The sequence below is a fragment of the Pipistrellus kuhlii genome, unplaced genomic scaffold (assembly GCF_014108245.1).
Source record: "Pipistrellus kuhlii isolate mPipKuh1 unplaced genomic scaffold, mPipKuh1.p scaffold_m20_p_36, whole genome shotgun sequence".
Lineage (NCBI taxonomy): Eukaryota > Metazoa > Chordata > Mammalia > Chiroptera > Vespertilionidae > Pipistrellus > Pipistrellus kuhlii.
The window spans coordinates 5,618,957-5,645,223 of NW_023425536.1; the positions used below are offsets into that span (position 1 = coordinate 5,618,957).

General features: G+C 50.3%; 1 protein-coding gene and 1 long non-coding RNA gene across 2 annotated transcripts; both read left to right on the forward strand.

Annotated features, from left to right (window-relative positions):
* Positions 1–2,094: 2,094 nt before the first annotated feature.
* FBP1 (fructose-bisphosphatase 1) lies at positions 2,095–25,213 on the forward strand. Its single transcript, XM_036461362.2, has 7 exons — positions 2,095–2,397; positions 11,613–11,775; positions 13,879–13,971; positions 18,715–18,855; positions 21,897–22,034; positions 23,041–23,160; positions 24,733–25,213. Exons 1-7 carry the CDS (start codon positions 2,228–2,230, stop codon positions 24,922–24,924), a joined length of 1,017 nt encoding a protein of 338 aa, XP_036317255.1. The 5' UTR covers positions 2,095–2,227; the 3' UTR covers positions 24,925–25,213.
* LOC123651097 lies at positions 14,790–17,590 on the forward strand. Its single transcript, XR_006739576.1, has 2 exons — positions 14,790–16,003; positions 16,215–17,590. It is a non-coding gene; the product is annotated as an uncharacterized LOC123651097 (long non-coding RNA).
* Positions 25,214–26,267: the final 1,054 nt, after the last annotated feature.

Here is a 26,267-nt window from a genome sequence, read left to right on the forward strand (position 1 = left end):
CACACATTTATTGGTTTTCAAAGGGGAGTTTAATGTCAAAAGGAGTTTCGGGTGTGCCCAGATCCTTTCATCAAGATCTGGGTAAGCTTGCCGAAACCGGTTTGGCTAAGTGGATAGAGCGTCGGCCTGTGGACTGAAAGGTCCCAGGTTCAATTCTGGTCAAGGGCATATACCTTGGTTGTGGGCACATCCCCAGTAGGGGGTGTGCAAGTGGCAGCTGGTCGATGATTCTCTCTCATCGATGTTTCTATCTCTCTATCCCTCTCTTCCTCTCTGTAAAAAAAAAATCAATAAAATATATTTAAAAAAAAAGATCTGGGTAAGCTCCTCATTTTTTGGTACAAGATTTAGCATATCAAGATCTGGGTAAGTCAAGATCCTATTTGTTCCTCATCCCAAGCACAGGGATAAAGATAAGAAATCAGTACTGATAACAGGATTCTGCCAGCGCCCTTGGGTTCAGCTGATAAGAATTAAAAGAATGCTCCAGTGGCTCTCTACAACACTAACGTAGTGTATCCCATAATGAATCCCTCACCTCCCACCCTCCCCATAACGCACTCCCCACCTGGTCTCCCTAGTTGAGGGCCACTCCACCTTCCCAAGTGCTCAGGCTCCAATTAACCTGCCAGCGGGGCCTCCGGGCCAGAATCCAGCCAATTCTGCCCATTCCCTCTGCCGCCACCCAGGATCACCATCTCTCCTCCCTGGATCACCATTTCTCCTCCCTGGATCACCATCTCTCCTCCCTGGATCACCATCTCTCCGCAGCCTCAAGGGCACCGCCTGCTCTGCCTAATCTAACAGCACCACCGGCCAGGCGGGCATAGGAAGCCGGGCAGGTAATGGCTCTCCTCTAGTGCAAGCTCTCCAGTGGTTCCTCCCAGTGGAACTCAAACTCTCTCACTGGGCCCTTCTAGCCTCCTCCTATATCCCCCCCCCCCCCCCCCCCCCCCCCCATATATCTCCTGTTTCCCCCAGGCTAGCTCTGCTCCAGCTCCCCTATCTCCAGGCCATTCCTCATTCCTCGGGGCCACACTCTCTCCCCTCTGGCCCCAGCTCCTCTGGCTTTTCTCTCCCAGGAGAAGAGTGCTCCTCCCCTCCCCACCGCTCCTGCCTCCCTCACTCCCTTTAGCTCTTGGCTCAAATGTCACTTTCTCAGTGACCTGTGTCCTGACCCCTGTAGTGAACACCCCTCCCCACATTCCCTGTTTCCCTCTTCTCCACGCACCCAGGGTTCACCTAACTTCCTCCTCTATCACTTAGTTTCCGTCTCTCTGCTAAAGTGTAAGGTCTTCCCAGCCGGTTTGGCTCTGGATAGAGCACAGGCCTGTGGACCAAAGGGTCCTGGGTTGAATTTCTGGCAAAGGCAAGTACCTGGGTTGCAGGCTCCTCCCTGGCCAGGCCCTGGTCTGGCCTCCTGCAGTAGGCACCCAATCCATGGGTTTCTCTCACATGGATGTTTCTGTCTTTCCTTCTCTTTGCTATGCTCCCTAAAAACCAACGGGAAAGTATCCTCCGGGGAGGATTAAAAACAAAGTAAGGCATGGTTGTGTGGGTTTTGCTCAGTCCTCTCCCCAGAGCCAGGCTCTGTAGCAGGTGCTCCCTGTTTTCCCAGGACTCAGTGTGTGCACTCGCTTAGGGGCAGCACCGCGGGCTGAATTAAGGATCCACACATGGGCCACCACAGGCTGAAGGGGGAATCCCTCCGGAGGCCGGCGCAGCGGGGAGGACGGGGCGGGGCGGAGCAGGGGCGGGCGGGCGGCCGGGAGGGAGCTCGGCCTCGCGGTGACCTGCCCGCGGGTTGTGTAACCTCCTGAACTTCCGCTCCCTGCGGGGATCCTGGCTGCACCTCGGGGCAGGCCTTGCAGGGCCTGAGGCGCCCTGGGGTGGCTCGGCGGCCGTCCTCAGAGGGCGGGGAGGCGGGCGCACAGAGGAGGAAGCGGAGGTGCCGGGAGCAGGTGGGCGAGAAGCGGCGGGGAGGGCGTGCCCGGAGGATCGGCCCGAAGGGGACGGAGCTGGCGGGGCCCCAGCGGGCGGGGCGGGCGGAGGTGTGCCCGGGGCGGGGCGGACGGCACCTATAGGTGTCCCCGGGCCCAGCAGCCGCACTCACGGCGGGAGCTCCCGAGGCCGGTCAGGCTCAGCACCCAGCCGCCCTCCGAGGCTCCGCTCCCCGCGCCCTGCGCCCTCCTGCCTGTCCGCCTCCAGCAGCACAGCCGGCCCCAGCATGACGGACCAGTCGACCTTCGACACCAACATCGTCACCCTGACCCGCTTCGTCATGGAGGAGGGCAGGAAGGCCCGCGGCACCGGCGAGATGACCCAGCTGCTCAACGCGCTCTGCACCGCGGTCAAGGCCATCTCCACGGCCGTGCGCAAGGCGGGCATCGCGCACCTGTGAGTCAGCCTCCCGCCCCTGGGGCACCCGGCGGCCTGTCTGTCTGTCTGTCTGTCTGTCAGCTGGGAATGTGCTGACCAATGTGCTGACCGTCTGATGTCTGGTTCCAGGCCTGCCCTCATGCTGGCAGCCTGTGTCTGTCTGAGCTGGGAGGCTGGCCTGGCCGCGTTCTCTTCCTCCTTTCCTCCCTCTCCTGCTCCCTCCCTTGAAGTTGGTTCCCCTTCTCTTGAGCTTGGAGGTGCCCACGCGGGGGCCTGTCACCCCAGCCACACCTGCCGCTATCCTGCAGCCCTTTCAGTGGCTGATCCGCCTGCCCTGCTTGGCACCCCTGTCAGCTTCCTCCTGGTGGAAGTGGCTGGCGGGTGGGCACCTGGCCTACTGGCCCTACACATCCAGCCTCACTCAGGAAAGTGCGGCACCGAACCTTCTTTTCCCTTTCTCTTCTTTACCTCCTTCACGCCCTTCGGATTTGGGATCTCAAGTTGGGTTCAGGCTCAAGTATCACCTGAGCCTGAGCAGGTCCTGTCAGGAGCCAGGGAGGCCCGGCAGGAAGCGGGCAGCAGAGCTCCCAGGAGCAGCAATGCCGGTGCGGAGGGGCAGCAGGCCACGGAGGCCTGAGACCTGCATGTTAGGAAGTTCTTCAGTGGTGCCCATGTCGCTGTTCTGCAGATCACCTGTGTGTGGCAAAGGAGTCACAGGGCATGGGGTTCAAAGGGCACCTGCTTGTGAGGCTTTTGTAAGTGACACAAACACTCTGTGGTTCGCTCTGTGTATTCAGCTGGCCCTCCGGAGCTGAAGAGTACCTGGGTTTTCAGATTGCCCCCACTCTTCCTAATAGTCCACTCCTCCAGGGACACTACAAACATTGTGCACAATGTTTTTAGCTGACCCCAGAGAGCATGGCCCCTTCAACTGTTTGGCTCTGGTCCCACAGCATGTATTGCTGACTCTTAAGAAAGGAGTGTAGGAAGGTAGGGGAGGGTGGGAGTAAGGGGGAGAGATCAACCAAAGGACTTGTGTGCATGCATATAAGCCTAACCAGTGGTCACGGACAACAGGGGGATGGGGGAATGGGTGGGAGGGGTTTGGGATGGGAATGGGGGGATGAGGACAAATATGTGATACTTTAATCAATAAAGAAAAAAATTTTAAATGAATCTGATAAAATAAAATAAAATAAAATAAAGGAGTGTGGTCACCCATATTTTCAGAAGTCAAGCAGGGATGGCCCGGCCAGGAGAGGACTGGGACAATATGTTAGGAAGGGTGAGACTCTGCCACTATTTCACTTATGGCTCCTCTTAATAGTACATTTCTAAGGAGTCTTTGCTTTAGGAAACACATTCAATTAAAATCTTGCTTCAGATTTAATTTACAACAAATAGAGGGGGCTTCATAGCTATACTTGTCTTTGAGGATGAGAGGCCTTCTTTAAAAAGTGTACCTGTCATTTCCTGTATTATTTTTAAAAGGAGCTTGAAAATGCAAGATCTGCTTTGAAGTGTATATTTCCCACCTTCGATGAAACCTCAGATGCTGGGATCTGGACAAAGGATACCGTATTTTCCGGCGTATAAGACGACCCCCTAATTTTACAGTTAAAACATAGGTTTAGGCCTATATTCGCTGTATAAGACTACCCCCCACTTCCGAGACAACACCAGTTCTTTTTTTAATAGACCGCCTCTCTGACTCTGGCCAATCTGAGCAGGCTTTTTATTAGAACACAGTGTAGCTTCAGGTACAGAACATGTACACTGTGTTCTAGTAAAAAGCCTGCTCAGATTGGCCAGAGTCAGAGAGGCGGTCTATTAAAAAAAGAACTGGTGTTGTCTCGGAAGTGGGGGGTAGTCTTATACAGCGAATATAGGCCTAAACCTATGTTTTAACTGTAAAATTAGGGGGTCGTCTTATACGCCGGAAAATACGGTACTTACGTTGGCTGTGTGAAATACATATATTTGTTTAGACTAAATAGTAGTGAATGCCAGGTTTAAAAAAGATTGCTATTGTTATCATTATAACCTACTTAATAAGATGCACTCATTGACAAAAATTTAAACCATGCAACAAGGCAAAGAAAAAGGTGAAACCCACCTCTATCCATTCTCTGGGGTGGTCTCCGTTTATATTAAGTTATATTTATATAATTTACAGGTTATTTTCTCTGATGCGTATTTGTACTCATATAAGTTTATACATGAATATATATTTACATGCATCCATATGTAAATAGCAAATGAAATGGGATTACAGTTAACATATTCTTCAATAATTTACTTTCATCATTCAACAATATGTAAAGATCATCCTTCAATGGCAGGACATATAAATCCAGCCTCCTTCGTTTTAACTGTTGCCTAGTATTCCATTGCACAAATATATCGCTATTTTACTCTTCCCCTATGTTAGCGCATTTCACCTGTCTTTGATTCTTTCAAACAGCATTCCTGGAAGAGGGATCCACCCTCGTCATGTGGGCGGTGGACCGGGAGGTGCAGAATAAACACTGAAGTGCTCGTGTGGGAAAATAAGAGTTTGCTGTCTCAGTATGATGTGGTCAGGGAGGCAGCAGTATGACAAGATCTCAAATCAGGGTCCAAATTACATTCATTACTGGCTTTGATGTCCTGATGAAAAAGCCATGTGTGGGCAAATAGCTGGTTAGTGCTGAAGACTTGCCCTGGAAGGGCATGGACCCAGAATGACGAGTGAAAGAAAATGATTAATAACTTCAGTTTTAATTTTGGAATTACAGGTCAGCTAATACATGCTTCCATTTATCTTCAAATTTGCAGAGCTTGTGAAATGAACCCCTTGCAGGCTTTCTCAGATTTATGTTATGCTTCTTGAGTTAGCTTCTCAACAGAATTGTGACTCCCTTTTCACACCAGAAGCACAGCTACCTCCACCCTATTTGCCCACTTTGGCCCCATGAACTCCGGCCAAGCCTGAGGACTGTGACCTTTAAAAGCTGCTCTGGTTGATGTCTCTTCTTCAGCGTGCTTCCGGTCTGACCCTTGGACGTTCCCAGCTGGGTGAACAGTTAGTCATTTACCTTGAAATCAATTAGTAACAAGTCAGTGTCACCTTGGACTTGAGTGATGAGGATTGGATAAGCATCCGTTGGGTGTTCTGAGAATGAGCTTTCCCCTGGTCCTTTGTGTGCTGTGGGGAAGGCTTCTCGCAGCCATGCTGTCATGTGGACATCAGGGGGAGAAAGTCTGGAGCTAGCAAATCGGGGAGCTTCTGAGCATTCTTCCCTAAGTGTGGCCCTGCCTCCAGTCCTTCTGCTTCAGATATCCCAAATCACAGACCATGGCTGCGCAATGGCTCAGCCCCTTCCAGAAACCACATGCCAATTTAAAACTGTTAATTCAGCCAAAACCGGTATAGCTCAGTGGATAGAGTGTCGGCCTGCGGACTGAAAGGTCCCAGGTTTGATTCCGGTCAAGGGCATATACCTTGGTTGTGGGCACATCCCCCGTGGGGGGTGTGCAAGAGGCAGCTGATTGATGATTCTCTCTCATCGATTTTTCTAACTCTCTATCACTCTCTCTTCCTCTCTGTAAAAAAATCAATAAAATATATTTTAAAAATAAAAATAAAACAGTGTTAATACTTACATAATTCTAAGGATATTAAAAACTGGCCAAATTAATCTATTCTTCTAAGGAGTTCCCCACCATATGAATTAAAATGACTTGCAGTTTTTTAGGTTTTCAATGAGGTTTTCAGGAAAAGAATATATATTCGACAAATTTTCCAATCAGCATTTGCTCCTCAACCTCTAGAAAGAGAACTTTTGTGTCTCTGGGGGTTTAAAAAGGGACCTCTACGAGGGCTTAAACCCTGCCAGGACGACCCCCTCCCCACCTCCAACCCAGTGGATTGGCTGCAGAGACAACTACTTTGAATGAAATGGGAGTGAAGTGTTGAACTTGGAACATTTTCTTTTGCTGCCAGTTACCTGTGACACAGTTGCCAGGAGCTGCCTGTGAAACTGGTTTGGAGGCTTCGGTTCCTTGGTTTTCGTTCCCCTCATCCATCAGCATTTACCTAGTAGGTGCCTGGGGGCTCCATTAAGGACAATGGTGGCTGCCACTGGGCTGCTGTGAACCAGGTGCATCACGCACTTCAGCCCTTATACTTACCAAGTCTGGAAAGGAACAATTCACCAGGAAGCTGAGCCACCCCGATATGCAATCAGCCAGAGGGCAAGGCCGGATTAGGACCCGCCTTGGGTGGTTGTATGCCTGCCTGGGGAGTTAGGGATGGGCATGGGACCAGAACACCTCTTGCTCACTTGCCAGGCTCGTTTCTCGCCCTTTACCTAGATAAACACATTCAAGGCCTCTCTCTGCACACTGGGTTGTAGATGTACTGAATGCCATGTTACTGGTGAGGTGACCTGGCCGGGGTTGCTCAGCATGTGGTGGGCGGGGCTGGGATTTGGACCCCAGTGGGCTGAGTCCCTGCCCATGGGAAAAAGCCCGTGCTGATCCGTCCTCTTCATGATGACTTGCATTTTGGAAAAGCTTCCTCAGCAGATCAAGTCCCTGGCTCAGTCGTAACTAAGGTCCCTGTCCCTGCTTGCTCAACACCCAACTGCTCCTGACTCTTTTGCATGAGCGGGGCTGGAGCTAAGCCTAGGGCTTTGCAGCTTGCTGGGTCAACCCTTTTCTCCAACCTTTCGAGTGGTCTCTCTTTGTCTATGGATGGTAAGGCAGAGCTGGCCCCTGGACGGCTTTTTTGGACAGAGTTGTGTGATGATTTCCCCACATTCTTGCAGCCTTATTTGCTGACTGATGCTGGCCCCAGGGAGCAGCACCTTGAGGACTGATCTAAGAATGAGCCGGGCAGTGTGTGAGAGGCATCGCTCACGGCCCACTGAGGCTCCGTGGAGCCAGACTCTCCTGTTCGCAGTGGCGGAGGGAAGCTCCTTCCCAACCAGGCCGGCCCTCCTGACCCGCTGGGCTCTCTGTGAGTCTGCCTGGAAGTCAGCCGACTCATTTTCTAAGCCCTGGTTAGCGGCCCAGCAAAGGAGGGGGCTGTGTCGCCGGGAGCTGAGGCCCAGGTCTCCTCTCCATTCTGTAGGTGGTCACACTGCTCCTCCGAGTGGCAGTTGCGCTGTATGGTGACGGCTCTTGTTCACCGACCGGTCCTTTGAGGAATGAGGGTTGATCAGAATGCGGACATTTAATGTTTCCAAAGGGGGTTCTGAAAACTTGTGTAGAAACTAAATGCCGTATGTTCTTTAGCGGCTTAGTTCTGAGAGGATATTTCTGAGGGCATTTCCATTGTCAGAGTCATCAGAACCGTGCCTGCTTCTGACCTTTCACTGACCTGTGGAAGCACCCTGCTGCCCCCTGAAGGCCCCTTGAGGCGGGTGAGGAGAGCCCAGGGCGTGCCTCGCGCCTGAGCAGCGGGCAGGGCTGTGTGTGAAGCGCCAGCCACAGACACCCCTGTGAGCTGAGATCCGGATGGAAGACCACCTGGCGATGTGTGTAAACTCAGATACTCTTGCTGCCAACACGGCAGGCTGGGAGCTCATGCTCCTGAACCCTTTTTCTACCTTAAAATCTCTTTCTCAGACTCCTCTAACAGCGAGTTTTACCAGGGACCCTTCCCATGAGATGTCCTAGAAAAATTTTGAAGTGCCTGCATTTTAGGTTAGAGGGGCCCAGAATAATTAACCTCCATAGTTTTTTAATGTTATTCTTCACAAGCAACTGGAGAATATTGAAGAAGGGTTCTTCCGGCTAAAACTAAGGGCAGGGGACCCTCAATTCTGGGGGAAGTGAAAGAGAAGGAAGGGTGGGGTGACTACATAATCTTCAGGGAGGTGGAACCCGAGGACTGGACAGTTGTCTGCGATGGGTGATTTGGTGCCTGGTATCATTTAGCTCAAGTGGCCCCTTTGCAATGAGACCTTCCTTGACCGGCCAATCCACCCCCTGTCCCCCAGGCATCTCATTTCATCTCATTAGCACTGGTCACCATCCAGCATTAACTCATTCATTCAAAACTGTGCCATGCCAGTGTCAGTGCAGCCAAGGGTGAAGGACTGAAGAAAAGACAGACAAGAGAATACAGCTAGGGCTTGGTAGATCTCCCATGTCTGGATGAAGACACAAAAGACCCAGCCTGCAAGCCCATGCTTTATTTTATAGTCTGATTAAAACAAGGGTGGATTAACATGTATACAAATGTTCTTGTTTTGGCAACACTTGCTGCACCTCCCACAGCCCATTAGCTGCTTAGGAAGGATTAGGGAGAGTTACAAGGTCAGGCTTAATAATGCTGAGAGAGCTCTGTCCTCCAGGCTGGGACTTGTTTGTGGCCCTGCTACAGGTCAGCCTGAGGCTTGACCCTAGAGCCGCTCCCTACACAAAATTACTTACTTGTTTCTTGTTTGTCTCAGTGGAATATAAGCTTCATGAGGCCAGTGATATCATCCGTCTTGTTCTGCACTCAGGACACACTAGGCATCCAATAAATACTTGTGGAGTAAATGGACACTCAAACAGCTACTCCAGGAGCTGACTGGCCTTTGCCCGTCTTACTGAGCGAGATCCCTGAGCTGGCAGAGCGTGGGCCAGTGTGAACAATCCGTCCCATGTCTGCTGTCCCTCTGCCCCAGCCTCCCAGCCCTCCCTGGAGCTGACCCAGTGCGCCTGTCCCTGGGACACTGCCGGTGGCTTCCCCTGGCACTGCTGAGAGTGGGTGGCCTTAATTTAGAAGTTGGTCACTCTTGCACTCATTCCTTCAGGCAATTTCTCTTCTCAGTGAATGCCATTCATTCATCAGCAAGCATAAATGTGTTACTTATTATTAGTTATTTATTATTTTATAATCTTCACCCAGGGATATGTTTTTATTGATTTTAGAGAAAGAGGAAGATGGGGTTGGGGGGTGGAGAGAGAGAGAAAACGATGTGAGAGAGAAGCATTGATTGGTTGTCTCCTGCATGCATCCTGAGAGGGAATTGAGCCCACAACCTTTTTTTGATGTATGGGGCCACCTGGCCAGGGCCAGCACGTATTTATTGAGGGCCTGCTATGCACTGGAAGCTGGGGCATTGGGAAGAAACATGCCCTCTGTCCTCCTCCTTCTGGAAGGAAAGGATAAGCAACTGTGCCAGCATTATGTGGATGAAGCCCCGGCATCGGGCATCGCCGAGACCCCACTCCTCTCCCCACATCTACAGCCCTAATGAGAGCGCCCTGTAGGGAGCAAGCGCGGGATGAACATTGGCGCCTCATGTATGTTACCCCTGCGGTCCTCTAACACCTCCCGGAGGAGGGAGCATGGCTTCCATGGGCAAAGCAAACAGGAGGCTCAGCGAGGCCAGGGCTCCAGAGCCGGAGGCAGCCAGGTCTCTGTCCTGATGCCCAGGTTCTTCCCATCAGCGCTAGCCTTCTGGGATCAGCGGTGACTGTAACCATGGAAACCTCTGGCAAGGAAGAGCTGCTTGGTGCCAGTAGGCCAGTGAGGGAGATGTATTTCAGTGGCGGGCCCTGCCACGCCCTCCAGCTCCACCCAGAATTTGGCTGCTCTTTCTCCACCGGCGTTGGCCTGCAGTTGGGGTGAGAAAGAGGGTCTGTGGCAGGAGATCAAAAGGCTCGGGCCGGCATCATTCCCTCGCCCACCGGGACAAACAGCATCTCCTCCGTCAGCCCTCCTGCTGCTTCTCTTTTCATCCCACCTCATTCCGCGGGTTAACGACCAAAGGACCCCTGACCTGCAGCTGAGCCTGTGTCTCTAAGAAACACGGGCAGCGGGGTGATGAGACCCCTGGAGTTCCCTCCCGGAGAGGCAGGCCGGTTGAGACGCTAGGGTTTGGACGATGCCTGGCAGATTTGTCCAGCCAGAGAAATGGCAGTTATGCTTAGACAAATGCCTTTTTGGGAGCTGAGGCGGTGGGTGCCGGGACAGTCCGTTCCCAGGTGAGTGCTCCCAGAACGCTGACCAAAGTGCAGCTGGGCCCTGAGCCCCTGCTCCCAGCCCCTTGGAGGTAAGTTCCATTGCTCTTCCTGCCCCACACCCAGCCTCTATCTTGTTCTGGGCTCCCTTCCTTTAGAACATCCCCTCCTTTCAGTGTTCCCATCCAAACCCAGGCTAGGAACACCCTCCAGTCTCTTGAGGCAAATGAGGCTACATTTTGGACAAGCCACTGGGATTCTGGGAATTCCACAATTACTGTCTGCAAGTACCTTGAAAATAAGGTAGAAACTGCACACTTTCAAGCCTTCCTCCCCAACCTCCCTCTCTCTCCCCAACCCTTAGGATTCCTGCCAGTGGCAGTGGGGTGCCACTGAGAGAGCCTGGCCTGGGGTCCCCATGGGCTTGCCACCTCTGCTCCACTGCTCAGGCTTGGACAAGCCCTTTGCTGTCTCGGCAGCTTCCACCTGCCTCTAGGCTAGGGGTGTCGAACTCAATCAGAGAAGGGGCCAAAATCTAAAATCCAGCCTAAATCGCGGGCCGAATGGTTTACTGAACAGTCATTAACTGTCATTGTGATGGAAACGCAGCGGAGTGCAGTGATGACAGCGCGGTGCGGGCCACATTGCAAGGCCTGGCGGGATGGATTTGGTCCTCGGGCCTTGTGTTTGACACATGTGCTCTAGGCAATGAGGGGGGACCAATCCGTATCTTTCCTTTTAGGATGTTTTCAGCTATAAAACCACAGACTCCCTGGGCTTCGCTCACATCTCAGGACCCCTCCCACCCAGGTTTCCCTGCTCGCTCTCTTTAAGCATCAGCCATACATTCAGGGGTAAAAACCAGTCTTGGGGCAGGGGGTGAAAAATCAATCTTTTTGTGTATAAAACACAGCTTTGCAGACAGTGCATAAACAGATATGTACCATGTCTTTAGTATTAAAATTAGTATTTCATGGGAGAGTGTGATTAGTGAAAACAACCAAAAAAGGTTATTTAGAGGCCATAATGAGGGGGATGGGGAAGGCTCGAGAAACACAGATTTCACACAAGGTGTGCTGGGTACCGTGCCAGGTACCAGACAGGTGAGTGATGGTATTTCCTCCCCTCCAGGAAGGAACGTTCATTTACAGGGACGATCATGCTTCTTGTTCTTCTAAACCTTCTTTCCTTTCTTCTAAATCCTCCTACACGCCACGTTCAGTGGTTTACATGCATTTACGTGTTCTGGTGGTCATGGCTTGTCTTTCTGTGGCTTTTCTTCCCTCTAGCTATGGGATTGCTGGCTCTACCAACGTGACGGGTGACCAAGTGAAGAAGCTGGACGTCCTCTCCAATGACATGGTCATCAACGTGTTGCGGGCATCCTTTGCCACCTGCGTCCTTGTGTCGGAAGAAGATAAACAAGCCATCATTATAGAACCTGAGAAAAGGGTGGGTCTGAACTTTCACCATCCAGGGCGGTTTTTTTGTTGTTGTTGTTTGTTTGTGTGTTTTTTTGTTTTAATATATTGATTTTTTACAGAGAGGAAGAGAGAGGGATAGAGAGTTAGAAACATCAATGAGAGAAAATCATCGATCAGCTGCCTCTTGCACACCCCCTACAGGGGATGTGCCCACAACCAAGGTACATGCCCTTGACCGGAATCGAACCCGGAACCTTTCAGTCCACAGGCTGATGCTCTATTCACTGAGCCAAACTGGTTTCGGCTACCATCTAGGGTTTTAATGTCACCATTTTTCTCTCTACCTTCATAAATGACTCCAATTACTTAGCCAGGCTGGATTCCTAGGAATCACCCTAGATTCCTCCTGAACCATGAGTCATCATTTCACAGATTCATCCTCACTACCATCTCTCAACCCGTCCCCACCTGTCCCCTCTACCACCATACGCAATGTCATTATCTATCCTCCAGTGGACTCAGACATGGGAGAGATGCATATATACTCATATTCATCTCCACTCCTAACTTTTCATTGCCATGTTCAAGGCTCTTCAAAGTCTGGCTACGATTAACAACTTCTTTTGCTTCATCTTCATCCACCAAATTCCTATCCTCACACTCCAATTCTTCTGCCAATGTAAGATGCTCCCAATTCCTGTCGCTGATTTATGATTTGGAATCCTATTGATCTAATTGTTCATTGAGGGAGGAGAATGAATTATATTCTTCTCTGTATCCCAGCATCTAGCATAACGCCTGGCCCACTGTAGGGGTTCAATACTAAATTATTGTTGCAAAAGGGAATGGAAAGAGTATATCCAGCTTTTATAGAACAAAACAATTATATAATAATTAAAAAAAAAACTTGAAATGAGGAGTGCAGTTCCATGGAGTTGCCGTCTTTCCCTGTTTGAGATGAATCGGGGACATGAAGGAGTAGAGTTAGAAAAAAGCAATCAGAAGATGAACTTAGAGAGGCTGCCTGATAACAGGTCTTTACATTTTGAAGAGTGTAGGGAGCTATATCCGATTAATTTATATTATCCCTAAAGTATATTATATGTTGGATTCAAAGTTCATGTTCTCGGTTGGGCTTCTCAAAGTACTTGGCCTTTCAGGCATGTGAATTGAATTTGCTGTTCAATGTTCTCTACCAGTCGGCACAACTTCTCTGACTACCATATGCTTTTCTAAGAGGCATGTTCCCGTTTTCCAGATAACAGTGTCTCCTGCATAAACCAGAGTGATTTAAGAGCAAGTGGTCAGGGAATGAGAGACTTGTCTTAATTTGATGCAGAACTTAGAAACCACATCTTAAAGTAGCTAATCTGGATATCGAAAATCTATGGAGTGCTGATAAATTGGTTCTGTTTTGAAAAAGTCTCTGATTTGCAGGAATAGCCAATACCACCTTTGTAAATACTCCCTCATAGTAGATTTTAAACTACCAATGTGATATCCCTGAAGGCAGAGTTGGGAAGAGATGTGTACAACTCACTCTTGAGACTAGCAACCAGGCGGCTCCAGCACACCACTGACATCCCCATTCATGGCAGTTGGGATATCCTTGAGGGCTCTGTGCACTGTAACCCAGTGTCATCTGTAAGAACTGCACAACAAGGCTCTTAAAGACTTGAATGCAGCTAATTCCTTTAGCTTCACTTAAGGAATTATGTATATGTCCCTAATGAACAACAAGAAATAAAAGACTAACCTTGCTTCTCTTCTTCCTCTGGCTGCCAGGAAACTCAAGCCAACATTATGATTCAGCTATATCAATGATGTAGGAAATTAAGACTTACTTATCTATATTCTATTACCTTCATCTATGCCTCCCGTTCTAAGTTGTGTTTTCTCTGCCTAATGATGTTTTGGTACAATAGTAGTCATATGATTATGTATATTCATTGTTGTCATTTGCATTTTGCATGCCACTCATAGCTTCCATGACAGAGTATAAATAAGATTCACATTTCTTAAACTTTCCCCTAGATTCCCATTTTTTTTTAATCCCCTTAGTGTATATTTCTATTTTGTTATACTGTGTTTGTTTTTAAAGTAGAGTTTACTTCCATTTTTTGTTGTCCAGGGTAAATATGTGGTCTGTTTTGATCCCCTTGATGGATCCTCCAACATCGATTGCCTTGTGTCCATTGGAACCATTTTTGGCATCTACAGAAAGGTAAGAGGTAACGTATAAGCCCCTGGTTTGGAACCCAGAGGAAAGTTAAGGTCTAGCATCCAGACCTGTTTCACTATTGGTGGAGCAACCAGAGTGTATATCATGAAACTTTAAGGTTTATGTCTTGAATTCTGACTTTTTCAGCATTTGATACATAGTAAAGATCCATTAAGTTGTTAGAAAATGTAGTACTGTGCAAGTAGGAAGAGAAAAATAGTTTACTCTTAGCCGTACCATGCTTTCTTTATAATAGAAAATGAAATAAAAAATAAAGGGACAGTAGAGGGTAGTTACAATGGTAATACTATGTGAGCTGAGAATTGTGAGTGTGACAACAATGAGAGTATATATGTCAGAATTGACCTTGAAATCTTCTACATCAGGGCTTTGCAAACTTTGACTCTCCCCAGAGCCAAATTCAGCCAATTGCCTGATTTGTATGGCCTCTGAGCAAAAATAACCCTTCTGCATTTAAAAAAATATATTCTGGGGGGAAAAAACTAAAATAATATTTCATAGCCCATAACATTTATGTGAATTTCATTGTCACTGTCCCTAAATGAAGTTTTAATGGCATGTGGTCAACTCATACGTTTACATGATGCTTTTGGCGGGTTCCATGATGCCCTGGCAGGGCTCAGCGATTGTGATACTTAATGACATAAAACCTACAGTGCTTACTGCCTGTCCACTTATGGACAGAGTTGGCTGCACACTGCCCGGATCTTCTACCTGTGTACCTGGCAGGTCACTATCTCCAGAGCCTGCCTCTCTTCCCTTCTTTTTCTTTCAGTGCCGTGTGTGTGTGTGTGTGTGTGTGTGTGTGTGTGTATGTGCCGTGATGGTGGAAGAGCACTCAAGTATATAAATAAAATAGAATGAATACCTGTGGCCCATCATAAAACACGAAATCTGAAATATGTTTTCATGTTTATAATTTGCAGTGTCCTTTAAATAATCTAGTTCCCATAACTCAGCCCGTATTGTTTAATTTAGAAATAAAACCTCACAGATGCCCTTGCATCTGAATCACTTTATCTTATGGGCAGGTGGCTGCAGAGGCTTCTCCCCATGCTCATATTGTAGCGTTCGGAGGCCGTAGTTTAAGTAATGAGGCCCATTTGCACTTTATTGTTCAAAGGGACTTGTTGCCTAACATTGCGTATAATTTCCTTTCAAACATGTGGAAATCAGGACACCACAGGACAGTTCTCTTTGGTCATTAAGTGTTTTTGCTTTTGTCTCAGCGAGAGGGACAAAACACCCCTTCTGCATTTGTACAGATTGCGAACTCCTTGAGGCAGAGACATCATCTTATACAGCTAATCGATTTGAGTAATCAATGCTCAAAGCAGGAAGGTCAAGGCAAGAATTTATCTATTTTCCAAGTCAACATGGAATGTACCATGCCTGTTACAGGCAGGGAGGCAGCCCATCTTATCTGCAAACTACCAGGGCTATCTACAATAGCAAGAGAGGTTTGTAGCAAAAGTCTTCCTGTGAAGCAAGACTTCTGGTTAGTGACTCAACCCAAACTAAGCAGCGCGAATGTTTGCCAGCTCCAGTCTCCACCTCAACCCCCAAATAAAGATGCCTTGAAGGAAACCAGATAAAACTAGAAAACGGAGACACTGACTGTCAACTAAAAAAATTAAACCAGCTTGCAACAGCAGCATGAATGAAGGATGATACACTCAACAGTGAATCTCCACACCCTTCTCAGTAAATGTGGTGTGACTCTTCAAAGACCGAAAACAAATATGAGTGGGATGCTGCCTTTGCCATTTCAGTTTTCCAAAGCCTTATTGATTATTTAAAGCCATTTGAGGGCCTTGGGGCATAAACATGGATGTGCCCGATGCTTCAAAGGTGCCTCTCCTGCTTTCTGCATAGATGGCTCTCGGCTAGCATTCAGCTCCCTGGGCGCCTGTCAGCACACAGCATCTGAAACAGGAACTGCAGCAGCATCAGGCCCGGCCTACCACTGCCAGGAAACAGGCTCCAAAGGGATCTCCAAGGGCTGGTGGGCTAGGTCCGTGGTCGGCATACTGCGGCTTGTAAGCCCCGGTTTGCCACTCTGTTGACTAATGAGTTTGCCGACCACCGACCTAGACTCTTGATTCCAATAATTGCAGGCTGTTGCTGGTCCTTGTGATTAAGCTCCTATCCCAGTGGTCAGCAAACTCAGTCGACAGAGTAGCAAACCGCTGTTTGCGAGCCGCAGTTTGCTGACCACTGGCTAGTGTCCTAGGCATTGCCTGCTGCTGTGCCTCAGGAGGGGTCACCCAGCTTCCAGCTGGGGACACCCAGAGGAGTATAACTCTCCTGAGGTGTTGGACACCATCACGGTCAGAATGTTTGCCTGAATGTGCCCACCCCTGGAGCTGAGAGGGAGGGAGGCGGCATCCAAAGGAAGATTAAGAGGAATTTGTCAGTGGGATGGCGATGGGCGCTGGCCAGGCAAACCAACCCATCTGCAGTACAGGTTACACACCCCTGGAGGCAGGGCGCCGTCTCGCACACGTTTTGCCTGCGAGGCTTCCTGCTGCAGTCGTAGGTAAGCGATGTTGGCTATGTTATGGGGGGGACTCTGCCAAATGTCCTGTAAGACTTTCAAAGGAGGTCTGGCTGCCCCTGAAGGACAGCCATCTGGTGACATGACAGCCACCACACCCTCCTGCCATACTCGATTTTCCCGTCTACCACCTTGAATCTCCAGAATCCCAGTGTCTTTTCCTCATCCCTATGGGATGGCATGGAATAAAGGAAACCCATATCCACAGCAGGTGGTGGCCAGGGCGGCACAGACAAAGGCAGGGTCCGGAGGCTTTCTCCTTGTGCCGGGCTCTTTAAGCACATGGCCCTGCGCACCCGCCTGGGAATGTGGCGCCTCCTACTGGGGGTTCCAGGAGGGAGCCCTGCATTGGGAAGGGGGCAGGCTAGGAAAGAATTCCCCCAAGTCCGCGATTCGATGGCATTCTTTTCTGTTTCTTGTATGTGGGTCATAGATAGTGCTGCCATTTCTTCCTTCTTGCAAAGATGTCACAGGGCAGGATTGTCTGGCGACGGTATTTCAGGGAACTTCTGCTTCCTCTTGCAGCTTCCCCACAGGCAGAGATGGACGGCGCTGGGCAAGGTGGGATCTCTGGGGAACTCTTACTGGTGGAGAACTGATTACTGGGAGCCTCCAGCAGCTCCCAGTCAGCCCATTTGTTCCCATATTCCCATTATCTGGTTTCCCGCTGCACTGGCGGGTAAGCTTACATGGCTGTGGTAGAGGGTGGTTCCAGGCCTGAGTCCGCCCCTCTGTCACTGGCTTCGAAGGAAGCTGTTCCTTTCTCAGGACCATGCACCGGCAACGTTAGGAGTTAGGAAAAACTCAAACTTTCAATACTGTGTTTAGTCTGTGTTGACACAACCCAGCCAACCAACCACCTTGACTATCGAGTGACATTAGTGCTCAGGGGCTCAGGGCCTGGCCGGTGTGGCTTAGTAGTTGAGCTTTGACCAATGAACCACATGCGGTCACGGTTAGATTCTGGTCAGGGCACATGCCTGGGTTTCCAGCTCAATCCCCAGGATCAATGATTCTCTCCCATCTGTCCCTTCCTCTCTGAAATTAAAAAAAAAACCAAAAAAAACAACAACAACAACAAAAAACAACCCACAAAACAAAACACCAAGAAAAACAAAGAAAACACAGTTGTGGGGATGAAGGGAAAATGGGAAGAAATGGTTTTAGCAGTTCTTCCTTGTACATTAGTAGTTCTTCCCCTCAGCTGCTGGCATCTCTTGGCTGGGAAAGGAATAAATAAAATTGCCCATTTTCATTTCTGTTTAAATTCAAGTAGAGACTATTCAAGCTGAAAGCTTTGTTTGGGCTTCTTTGAGGAAGGAAGAAGCCAATCAAGTGTTGATGAGATGGTGCTCATCCGTTAGCAATCCATTCACTGGGAGCCGTCTCTTTCAGAGAGGGTTTCACCCCTCCATCTTAGGCAAACTGGGCCACGTGACCCAGCGGGCTGTGTTCTTTATGAAAAAAAGAAGAGATTAGAGTGCATGTCATGGTCTAAGTGTCAGATTGTTCCGTCTCATTCCTGCAGTTGTGTGTGCGTGTGGGTGTGTGTTGATACTGTTCGTGGCGGCACCAGTGTTTCTGACCGTGGGTCATGCTCAGAAACCAGAAGCATCTGCCCTGCTCGGTCCTGGCTCTGGAGGGATTTTCTATTCCTGAGAGTCTCTTTGGTGTGTGTTGATGTGGACCGCATTGCTCCCTGGGGGATGGGCTGCGACTGGCAAGAACTGGTGGAATTGATGTCCTCACCAGACCTCTGGCCCCGCAGCCCAGGCCTAATTGGTTTAAAGAAAGACGGAGGAGGCAGGTGAAAGACATCGATGCCCATAATAAGATTAAATTAGTGGGAGCTGGCAAGAAGGCATGCTCTTTTTTGAAAGTGAAAATGGAGAAATGAGGGAATATCGAATTAGTAAAATGGGAGGAGGGTGGTAATTGGGAAGAAGGGCCCAGCTGCAGGAAGTCTGGGGCTTGTGGGAAGGCTGCCATGGGAATAGAATCAGGACATCACTGTCCTGAAGGAGGATCCGTCCAAGAAAATGCCCTTTCATTAAGAAAGCATCTTGCTAATGCATTTTGCTAATGGTTGAACTGAAAAAAAAAGAAAAGAAGAAAAAAAGAACCGCAAAGCAGAACAAAAATGTGTTTTGTTTTCTTTCTTGTCCTAGAACTCTACCGACGAGCCTTCCGAGAAGGACGCCCTGCAGCCGGGCCGGAACCTGGTGGCAGCCGGCTACGCCCTCTATGGCAGTGCCACCATGCTGGTGCTGGCCATGGCCTGTGGGGTCAACTGCTTCATGCTGGACCCGGTGAGAGAGCCCGGGGGCTCGGGTGGCGGGGCAGGTGCCTGGCCCGTGGCTGTGTCAGTTATGTGTGTGGGCATGGACTGGGGTGCACAGAGGTGGGGGCGCAGAGGAAGACCACATGTACGTCAGGAGGAGATGATTGAGGTGAGGGTTAATGTCTGTCCAGAGCAAAAAAGAGGGCCTTAATTCCAAGATGAAATCTTCGGAACAGACATGATTCAACTGGCTCCAGTGCCCATCGGGGCCAGGCAGGCCATGTGAGTGAGCAGAGCGTGCTGCGGAGCCAGGCCGGGGTGCTGGGACCCCAGAAAGCCTCAGTGGTGAGCTGGACAGGTGTCGGTGTTTAGGAAACACGGTGGTGTGTGTGTTTAGTGAGATGGTTTGGGTTAAAACACCATGCTAGCCAACTAAAACGTACTTATGAACCAGATGGGGCCTCTGGATGGCCTGTTGACCCCCCCCCCCCCCCCCATTGCATTCATCACAGCCCGCCTGAACGTGTCTGCTGTGCACTCACAGGCATGCCTGGGGCCAGCCTCCGCAGTCCTGCCAGTGCTCTGAGACCTCAGGGTGTGAAGGGGAAGAAGGAAGGGAGGTCATTCAACCCCCCTCATAGAGAACAGCTACCTTCTGCAGAGGAGCCCAGGTGCCATGGAGAGACACTCACTGGCAGCTTTGATTTGTGCATAAGTCCTACCTGTCTATGAATTGGGGTTATTGACCTATTGAGTTAGGTGGCAGTTTCGACAGAGCAGATGAATTGGGGGAAGAAACCTTTTCAAATATCTGGTGCCACGAAATCCATGACTGGGTACAGACGCCACAGAACAGCCTTACTATGTCAGCATGTCCATTAGGCAATTGGCCCCATGTCCCACGGGGAAGAGAACTGGGTTTATAACACCTTTCGCGTTTGGAAACGTCCTTGGATGACATCAGCGATTTCATTGTTGATGAAATTGGCGTGCAGGAGCCTCCCTCCACACCTGCGCTGCGGGAGGGGGTGGGCAAAGCATGGCTGAGTGAGCTGTGTGGTGCACTCAGCCGGCTGCAGGGCGTCCTTCTCGGAAGGCTCGTCGGTAGAGTTCTAGGACAAGAAAGAAAACAAAACACATTTTTGTTCTGCTTTGCGGTTCTTTTTTTCTTCTTTTCTTTTTTTTTCAGTTCAACCATTAGCAAAATGCATTAGCAAGATGCTTTCTTAATGAAAGGGCATTTTCTTGGACGGATCCTCCTTCAGGACAGTGATGTCCTGATTCTATTCCCATGGCAGCCTTCCCACAAGCCCCAGACTTCCTGCAGCTGGGCCCTTCTTCCCAATTACCACCCTCCATTGTTGATTTGGTGCTTTTTGCTGACGGACGGAACCCAAGGACAGCAGCTGGCTGGGATCCGGGGAGCGGCGGCTGCTCCGGAGAGGCCCTGGGTTGGCTTGCGGTGGGCGGATAAACGGGGGGTGCAGGCGCCTTTGCCCCCGACACTCTTGCGCAACTGCACTTTGTCCCTGGAGGTACTGGCGTTTAATAAATAAACAAGGGCGGGGAATCAGCACCAGATTACATCTCCAGCGAGGTGACCTCGGGGAAAACAGTGGCAGAACCAGAGCACAGGTCATGGGGAGCCGGGGCTGGGGCACCGTTTCTGAAATCGCTGATGTGCCAGCTCCCAGACCCTCCGGCTTCCGCACATCCTCTCTGCTACCTGTGCTGGTGGGCGCGTCGGGAAAAATACATCTCTTCTTGTTTCCAGATTGCAGACCGTGTCTCTGGGAGTGAGCGTCTGTGTATTTGATGGCCCTTTGCCCTCCTCACACGGTGTTTGGAAGGACTGCCCGGTCCCCCTGCCGGCTGCCTCTGGGACCTGGGATCTGGCCAGCCCTCTGCCGGCTGAGCCTCCGACGGGTCTAGCCTTTCCTTTTCCTTTTGGCTCGCTGCACGCACAGGCTGAGGGTTTCTGCTTAAAAGCTATGTTTGCGTTCTTAGCTCATCAGGAACTTAACCTTCAAAAAGCTTTCCCGTCTCTTGTCTGGCGTGCAGGAGCCTCCCTCCACACCTGCGCTGCGGGAGGGGGTGGGCAAAGCATGGCTGAGTGAGCTGTGTGGTGCCTGCTATGCAGTGGCTTCATGTCCCAGACTTTTTCATCTTTTTTTTTTTTTTAAGATATTTATTTATTTACTTAGTTTTCTGACCACAAAAATATTCCTACATATTTGTGGCCAAAATAGCTAGAAATACCAAGAAGCATATAAGAAAAAAGAATCACACACAGTGTCCACTGTCCATGCCAGTCTCTTTTCTCTCCTCACCCTTCCTCCGCCCCCCCCCCCCCAATCTCACGTGCTCCATCCCGGCGGGAACCAGTCTTCACTGTGGGAATAAATTGGGGGGAGAGGTGTTGATGGGTCCTCCCTGCTTCTAACTCTTGCCTCCAGGGAGCATCCCCTCCCCAGAGGAGCAGCACCCCAATCACCCTCTCAGTGACACGCAGGAGCCCAGAGAGCCTCAGTGCGGAGCCGCAGGAGCTGCTGGTGCTCGCCCTCCCCATTGCGTCCTGAGCCTGTGGGCGGGGCTCTGAGAAGCACTGAGCTCCCTGAGCAAAGGCAGCTGCCGTCACACGTTCTGTGCGTTAAGACCCGGGCTCTGCTGTCTCCTACAGCCGCACACGAAAGGGAACACCGTCCCTGAGCGCGCCGGTGTCACTGGGCTGTCTGTCCCTCCTGAGGCCCACCTCCTGTCTGCACCACCGTCCCTTAAATGACATGTTTTCCCAGAAGGCATGCACATCCTGAGGCATGGGCGTCCCAGGGCCAGGCGCTCCCTGTGCTGGCGGTCCTCCCGCGATGTGTACAGATAGGGAACCCTGCGCTGTGCCCCGGAAACTAACGCAGTGTTATGCCAGTCATCCCTCAGGAAGAAAAACCCGGGAAGGAAAAGCCAGGCTCCTTGTGCTGGTGCATGGGTGTGACCGCAGGCCCCTCCCGCACCGAGCCCGCCCTCACACAGGCCGGAGGCTCATCGCCCCTCTCCTGTCCTCCGGTCCCACAGGCCATCGGCGAGTTCATTCTGGTGGACAAGGATGTGAAGATCAAAAAGAAAGGGAACATCTACAGCCTCAACGAGGGCTACGCCAAGGACTTCGAGCCCGCGGTCACCGAGTACGTCCAGAGGAAGAAGTTCCCCCTGGTGAGTGAGGCCCTGAGCCAGGCAGAGATGTGCCGGCTGCAGGCTTCCCTGGAGGGGGACGGGGGCAGGGATGAGAGCAGCGTGGCTTCCCCTGTGAGGTCCCCGCCCAGGTACCGGGGACGTCAGAACCGGGAGGTCTGTTCCAGCCTCTCCGCATTCCCCTGGCAGCACACGGTCAGGGTAGCTGGGCCGCTGGCTACATGAGCCCAGGGCAGTAAAGCATGTTTCACTTCTGGGGCTCCCGATCCCAGATGGTACAAAACGTGGCTCTAGCACCCAGGACCTGCCCCACGGCGTCTGACCGGGGTCTGTCAGTCACCTCAAGGTCAGGGTGCCCTTCTCCGTGTCTCTCCGTTACACATCCCTGAGCTCGGAGAGGGAAACGGCTGGCTGCAGAGCTGGTTCTGGGCAGGGGTGCCCAGCTTTGCCACACTCTCGTCACGTGCCATCGATGCCTGCTGTGTCCTGACGAGGAAGCTGACAGGTGGTCAGCATGGCACTGGGGGCCGTCGGAACTGGCCGGGCTCTCTCTCCCGCTCCATCATCTCTCCTTCTACCCGCCTTGGCTTCCTCTCCTGCCCCCTCCCTGCCCCCACCCCGTGGACAGCCTTTGCTTCTCTGCCTGGTTAGTTGTGTATGTCCCTTCCCACAAGACGAAAACCCCGCCCTTGCCCAGCTCCTTAGCTCTGCAAAATCCTTCTTACCCCACAAGGTTCTGCGACCCGGTATCGTTGGTGTGATGCCTGCCCCAACCCCATAGCTCACACCAACAGCAGCGTCCTGGGGGCTGAGGGCAGCGGGGCCTGCTGGGAAACGGACGAGAGGCGGTCCCCATTGCTCCACTTTCTGCTCCTGGGGAACAGGATCCTCACCCCGTTCCCTCTACACGCACCTTGTGGGTGCTCACTTAACAACCGTCGAGTCAAATCAGGGTAGAGGACTTGGAGGGCTCCCTTCCTTCCTTCCTTCTCTGCACCCCTCGTGATCGCTGCTCTTCGCTCTGCAGGATAACTCGGCCCCCTACGGCTCCAGGTACGTGGGCTCCATGGTGGCCGATGTGCACCGCACCCTGGTGTACGGCGGGATCTTCCTGTACCCCGCCAACAGGAAGAGCCCCAAAGGAAAGGTAAACCGGCCCCCGAGGAGCAGGGTTTTGTTTGGCTCGGGAAGAAGAAGAAAAGGTTGGGATGGCGGCGAGCTTCTGGCGTGGGATGCCGACCATGTCCGCGGCGGGTTCTGATCTGGATGCAGGTGGTCCTGGCTGACGTCAGGCGGGGTCTGCAGAGCCCTTCCGCTGCTAACGAGCAGTGATGGTGGTCTGGTCGGGAGCGGCTGGAAGTGCTGGCTCTTCCAGTGGGCACGCGGTGTGGCTCGAGCAAAATAAATTCCACTCACGGAGAGAAATGAACCAGCCCGGCCCCATCACCGAGGCCGCAGATCAAATCCGCGTTCCAAGGAGAGGTTTTCTTTGATTGCATTCAAAGGGCATCAAATAGCAATAACTAACGAGCGGCCATTAGCGGCCTGGAAAGGGGTGCCTTTCTAGGGAACGAAAGCTCCTCCCGGAAGCCGTGGGTGAGCCGTTACACAACTGCCCCGGTTACTGCCCGAGGCGTGTGCGTGTGCGGGGCTGGGGGGCTGTGCGCCCCGCCGGCTGGTGGCCACACGTCTGCTGCATAGAGGGACAGTGCTGCCTTCCCAAGTACCGTCCTTTGTTTCTTCCTAACAGTCTTTTTTTCTTTCTTTCTTTCTTTCTTTTTTTAATATGAGAGAAGGAATTTGGACATACCCCTTTAAGATAGAAATCCTGTATTCAGGTCTCTGTTTACTGCACATGGTGTCCGCCTCACTGAAGACATTGTGTTCACGGAAAACACCACTCCTGCCACAGCCACCCCCCCCCCCCCCCACACACACACACACCCTGCCCCGCCTATGTGATTAGCTGCTTAATAGCACTTTTCCCTAATGCCCCCCAAATTGTTTTTTAACAGAAATGCTGAGGTTCCTTCTTTTTTCTTTTTCTTTTTTTTTTGGTTTTGCAAACTTGGCCATGACACCTGTATGGAAATAGAGGCAGGAAACACCTGCAAGGAGCTGTCTGCTCCGCAGGCGACTGCATGAAAACACGCACAATAAAAAAGTTAATATTTAAAAATAAATGCCAAGCCTTATAATATAGTAAATCCTAGCCCGCAAGCCTTGGGAGAATTATAAAAGGAATGTGTATAGAGCTGCAAACAATATCATACTGTTTGGAGGAGCCAGCCTGCTTTCCAGATGTCTGCAGCCAGACACAACCATGAATTCTTTTTATGCTTTTAGAATAGGCAAAGCTCCATCCAAAACACACAGAATCCCTCATTAGGCCCAGTCGCCGTGCCGTAAAGAACAGGGAACCGCCAGTTCTGCCAATATGTCATTCAGCCCCGAGCCCAGGTGCTCTGTCTCATATTCGCATCGAGCAGTCTATTCCTGCCTCTGGCTTGATGAATGGCTTAATTAACCAAATGGCTAACTTAACCATTTGGTCTTATATGCAGCCTTGAGGTGTGTGTGTGGGCGGGGATGGGGTGGGGAGGGGGATTTGAACCTTGGAAACTTCCACCAGCCCTGCGCTGTTTTGCTGTGGAATAAATCCTCTTTCTATGAAATACTTTCTGGTGTGAAGACGCAGCTCTGGGCTCTTGTTTTCCAGCTGAGACTGCTGTACGAAGGTAACCCAATGGCCTATGTCATCGAGAAGGCTGGAGGATTGGCTACCACTGGGAAGGAAGCTATACTGGACATCGTTCCCACTGACATCCACCAGAGGGCGCCAGTCATCTTGGGGTCCCCTGAAGACGTGACTGAGTTCTTGGAGATATATAAGAAGCATACTGCCAAATGAAGAGCTGACCTTGCCCTCATTAAAAACAAACAAGCAAACAAACAAACAAACAAACAAACAAAAAACACCTTTTATCTGGACTTTTACCTCGCATAGCGCCACGCCGTTCTGACTGCATTCTGCATTCCTAGGCAGCAGAAATAGAAAGCACAGGTATCTTCACCATCAAGTGCTCTGTAATGCGCCTGGTGCTGCCTAACCAAAATGCTATCTGTATAATGCTACTGGTGATCAAGATATATTTTGAATAGATAGAGGAGAAATAAACATATTTTTCCTTTTCCTAAAATGTCTTCATTGCTTTGTGTGAAATAATAGTAAAAGTAATAGTAACAGTCAATGCATATAACATTAGGTAACTCATTTAATCTTCACAGCAACCTAATGAATTAGGTGCTACGAATAACTCATTTTACCATGACATCATGTGGAGGACAGAGAGGTGAGGTCACCTGTCCCGGGTCTCCAGCCAGCGAGCCACAGAGTTCAGATGGACCTAGACAGTCTGGGCGCTACCCTCGGAGTCAGCCTACTGCTTCTCCTAACGTGTTGTCTGTGCAGATCTGCATGTGCAGACCTGACCCCAGCAAGGATGTTTATACCTCCGGGGGCTGGAGAGGTGAGGAGTTTGAGATGGTGCCTGTCTATAGCCTCTTGGCCTCCCGTACATGCACATAATTATCTAAGTCATAAGTGAAAGTTTATATCATTGCTGGTGGTGACTTTTAAAGATCTAATTACCATAAAGAAGAAGAATCATCATTAAAAGCAAAATTTATGGAAATAATAATATTGTTGCAAGCAAGTGAATTTCTTACTAGACTCTTTGTGTAAACATTTACTCCCCTTAGCTGACTCTGGTTCTTTCTGGACTAGAATTGCCAAGATCATGGCAAATTATACCAGGTTTTAGGAATCACTGGTCGGTTTTGTTGAGTTCTAGTTTCTTTCATTTTTAAAAATGTTTCAATTACAGTTTACATTTAATTATTTTTTGTATTTGTTTCAGGTGTACAGCAACTGTACAAGTTAAGCTCTTGATTTTATAACAATTGTTTGTTTTTACTTGGGAACTTGAAAAACGTTTTTTGTGTAAATCCTGCTTTTTTTGTTGTTGTTAATCCTTACCCAAGAATATTTTTTCCATTGATTTTTTTTTTTTGAGAGGAGGAAGAGGAAGAAAGAGAAACATCAATGTTAAAAAGACACATCAATTGGCTGCCTCCTGCACACACCTGACTGGGGCCTGGGATCAAAGCAGGAAAACCATTGATGTGAGAGAGACACATTGATTGGTTGCCTCCCCACACAAATACATTCAGCCAGGGTCTGGGGTTATATCT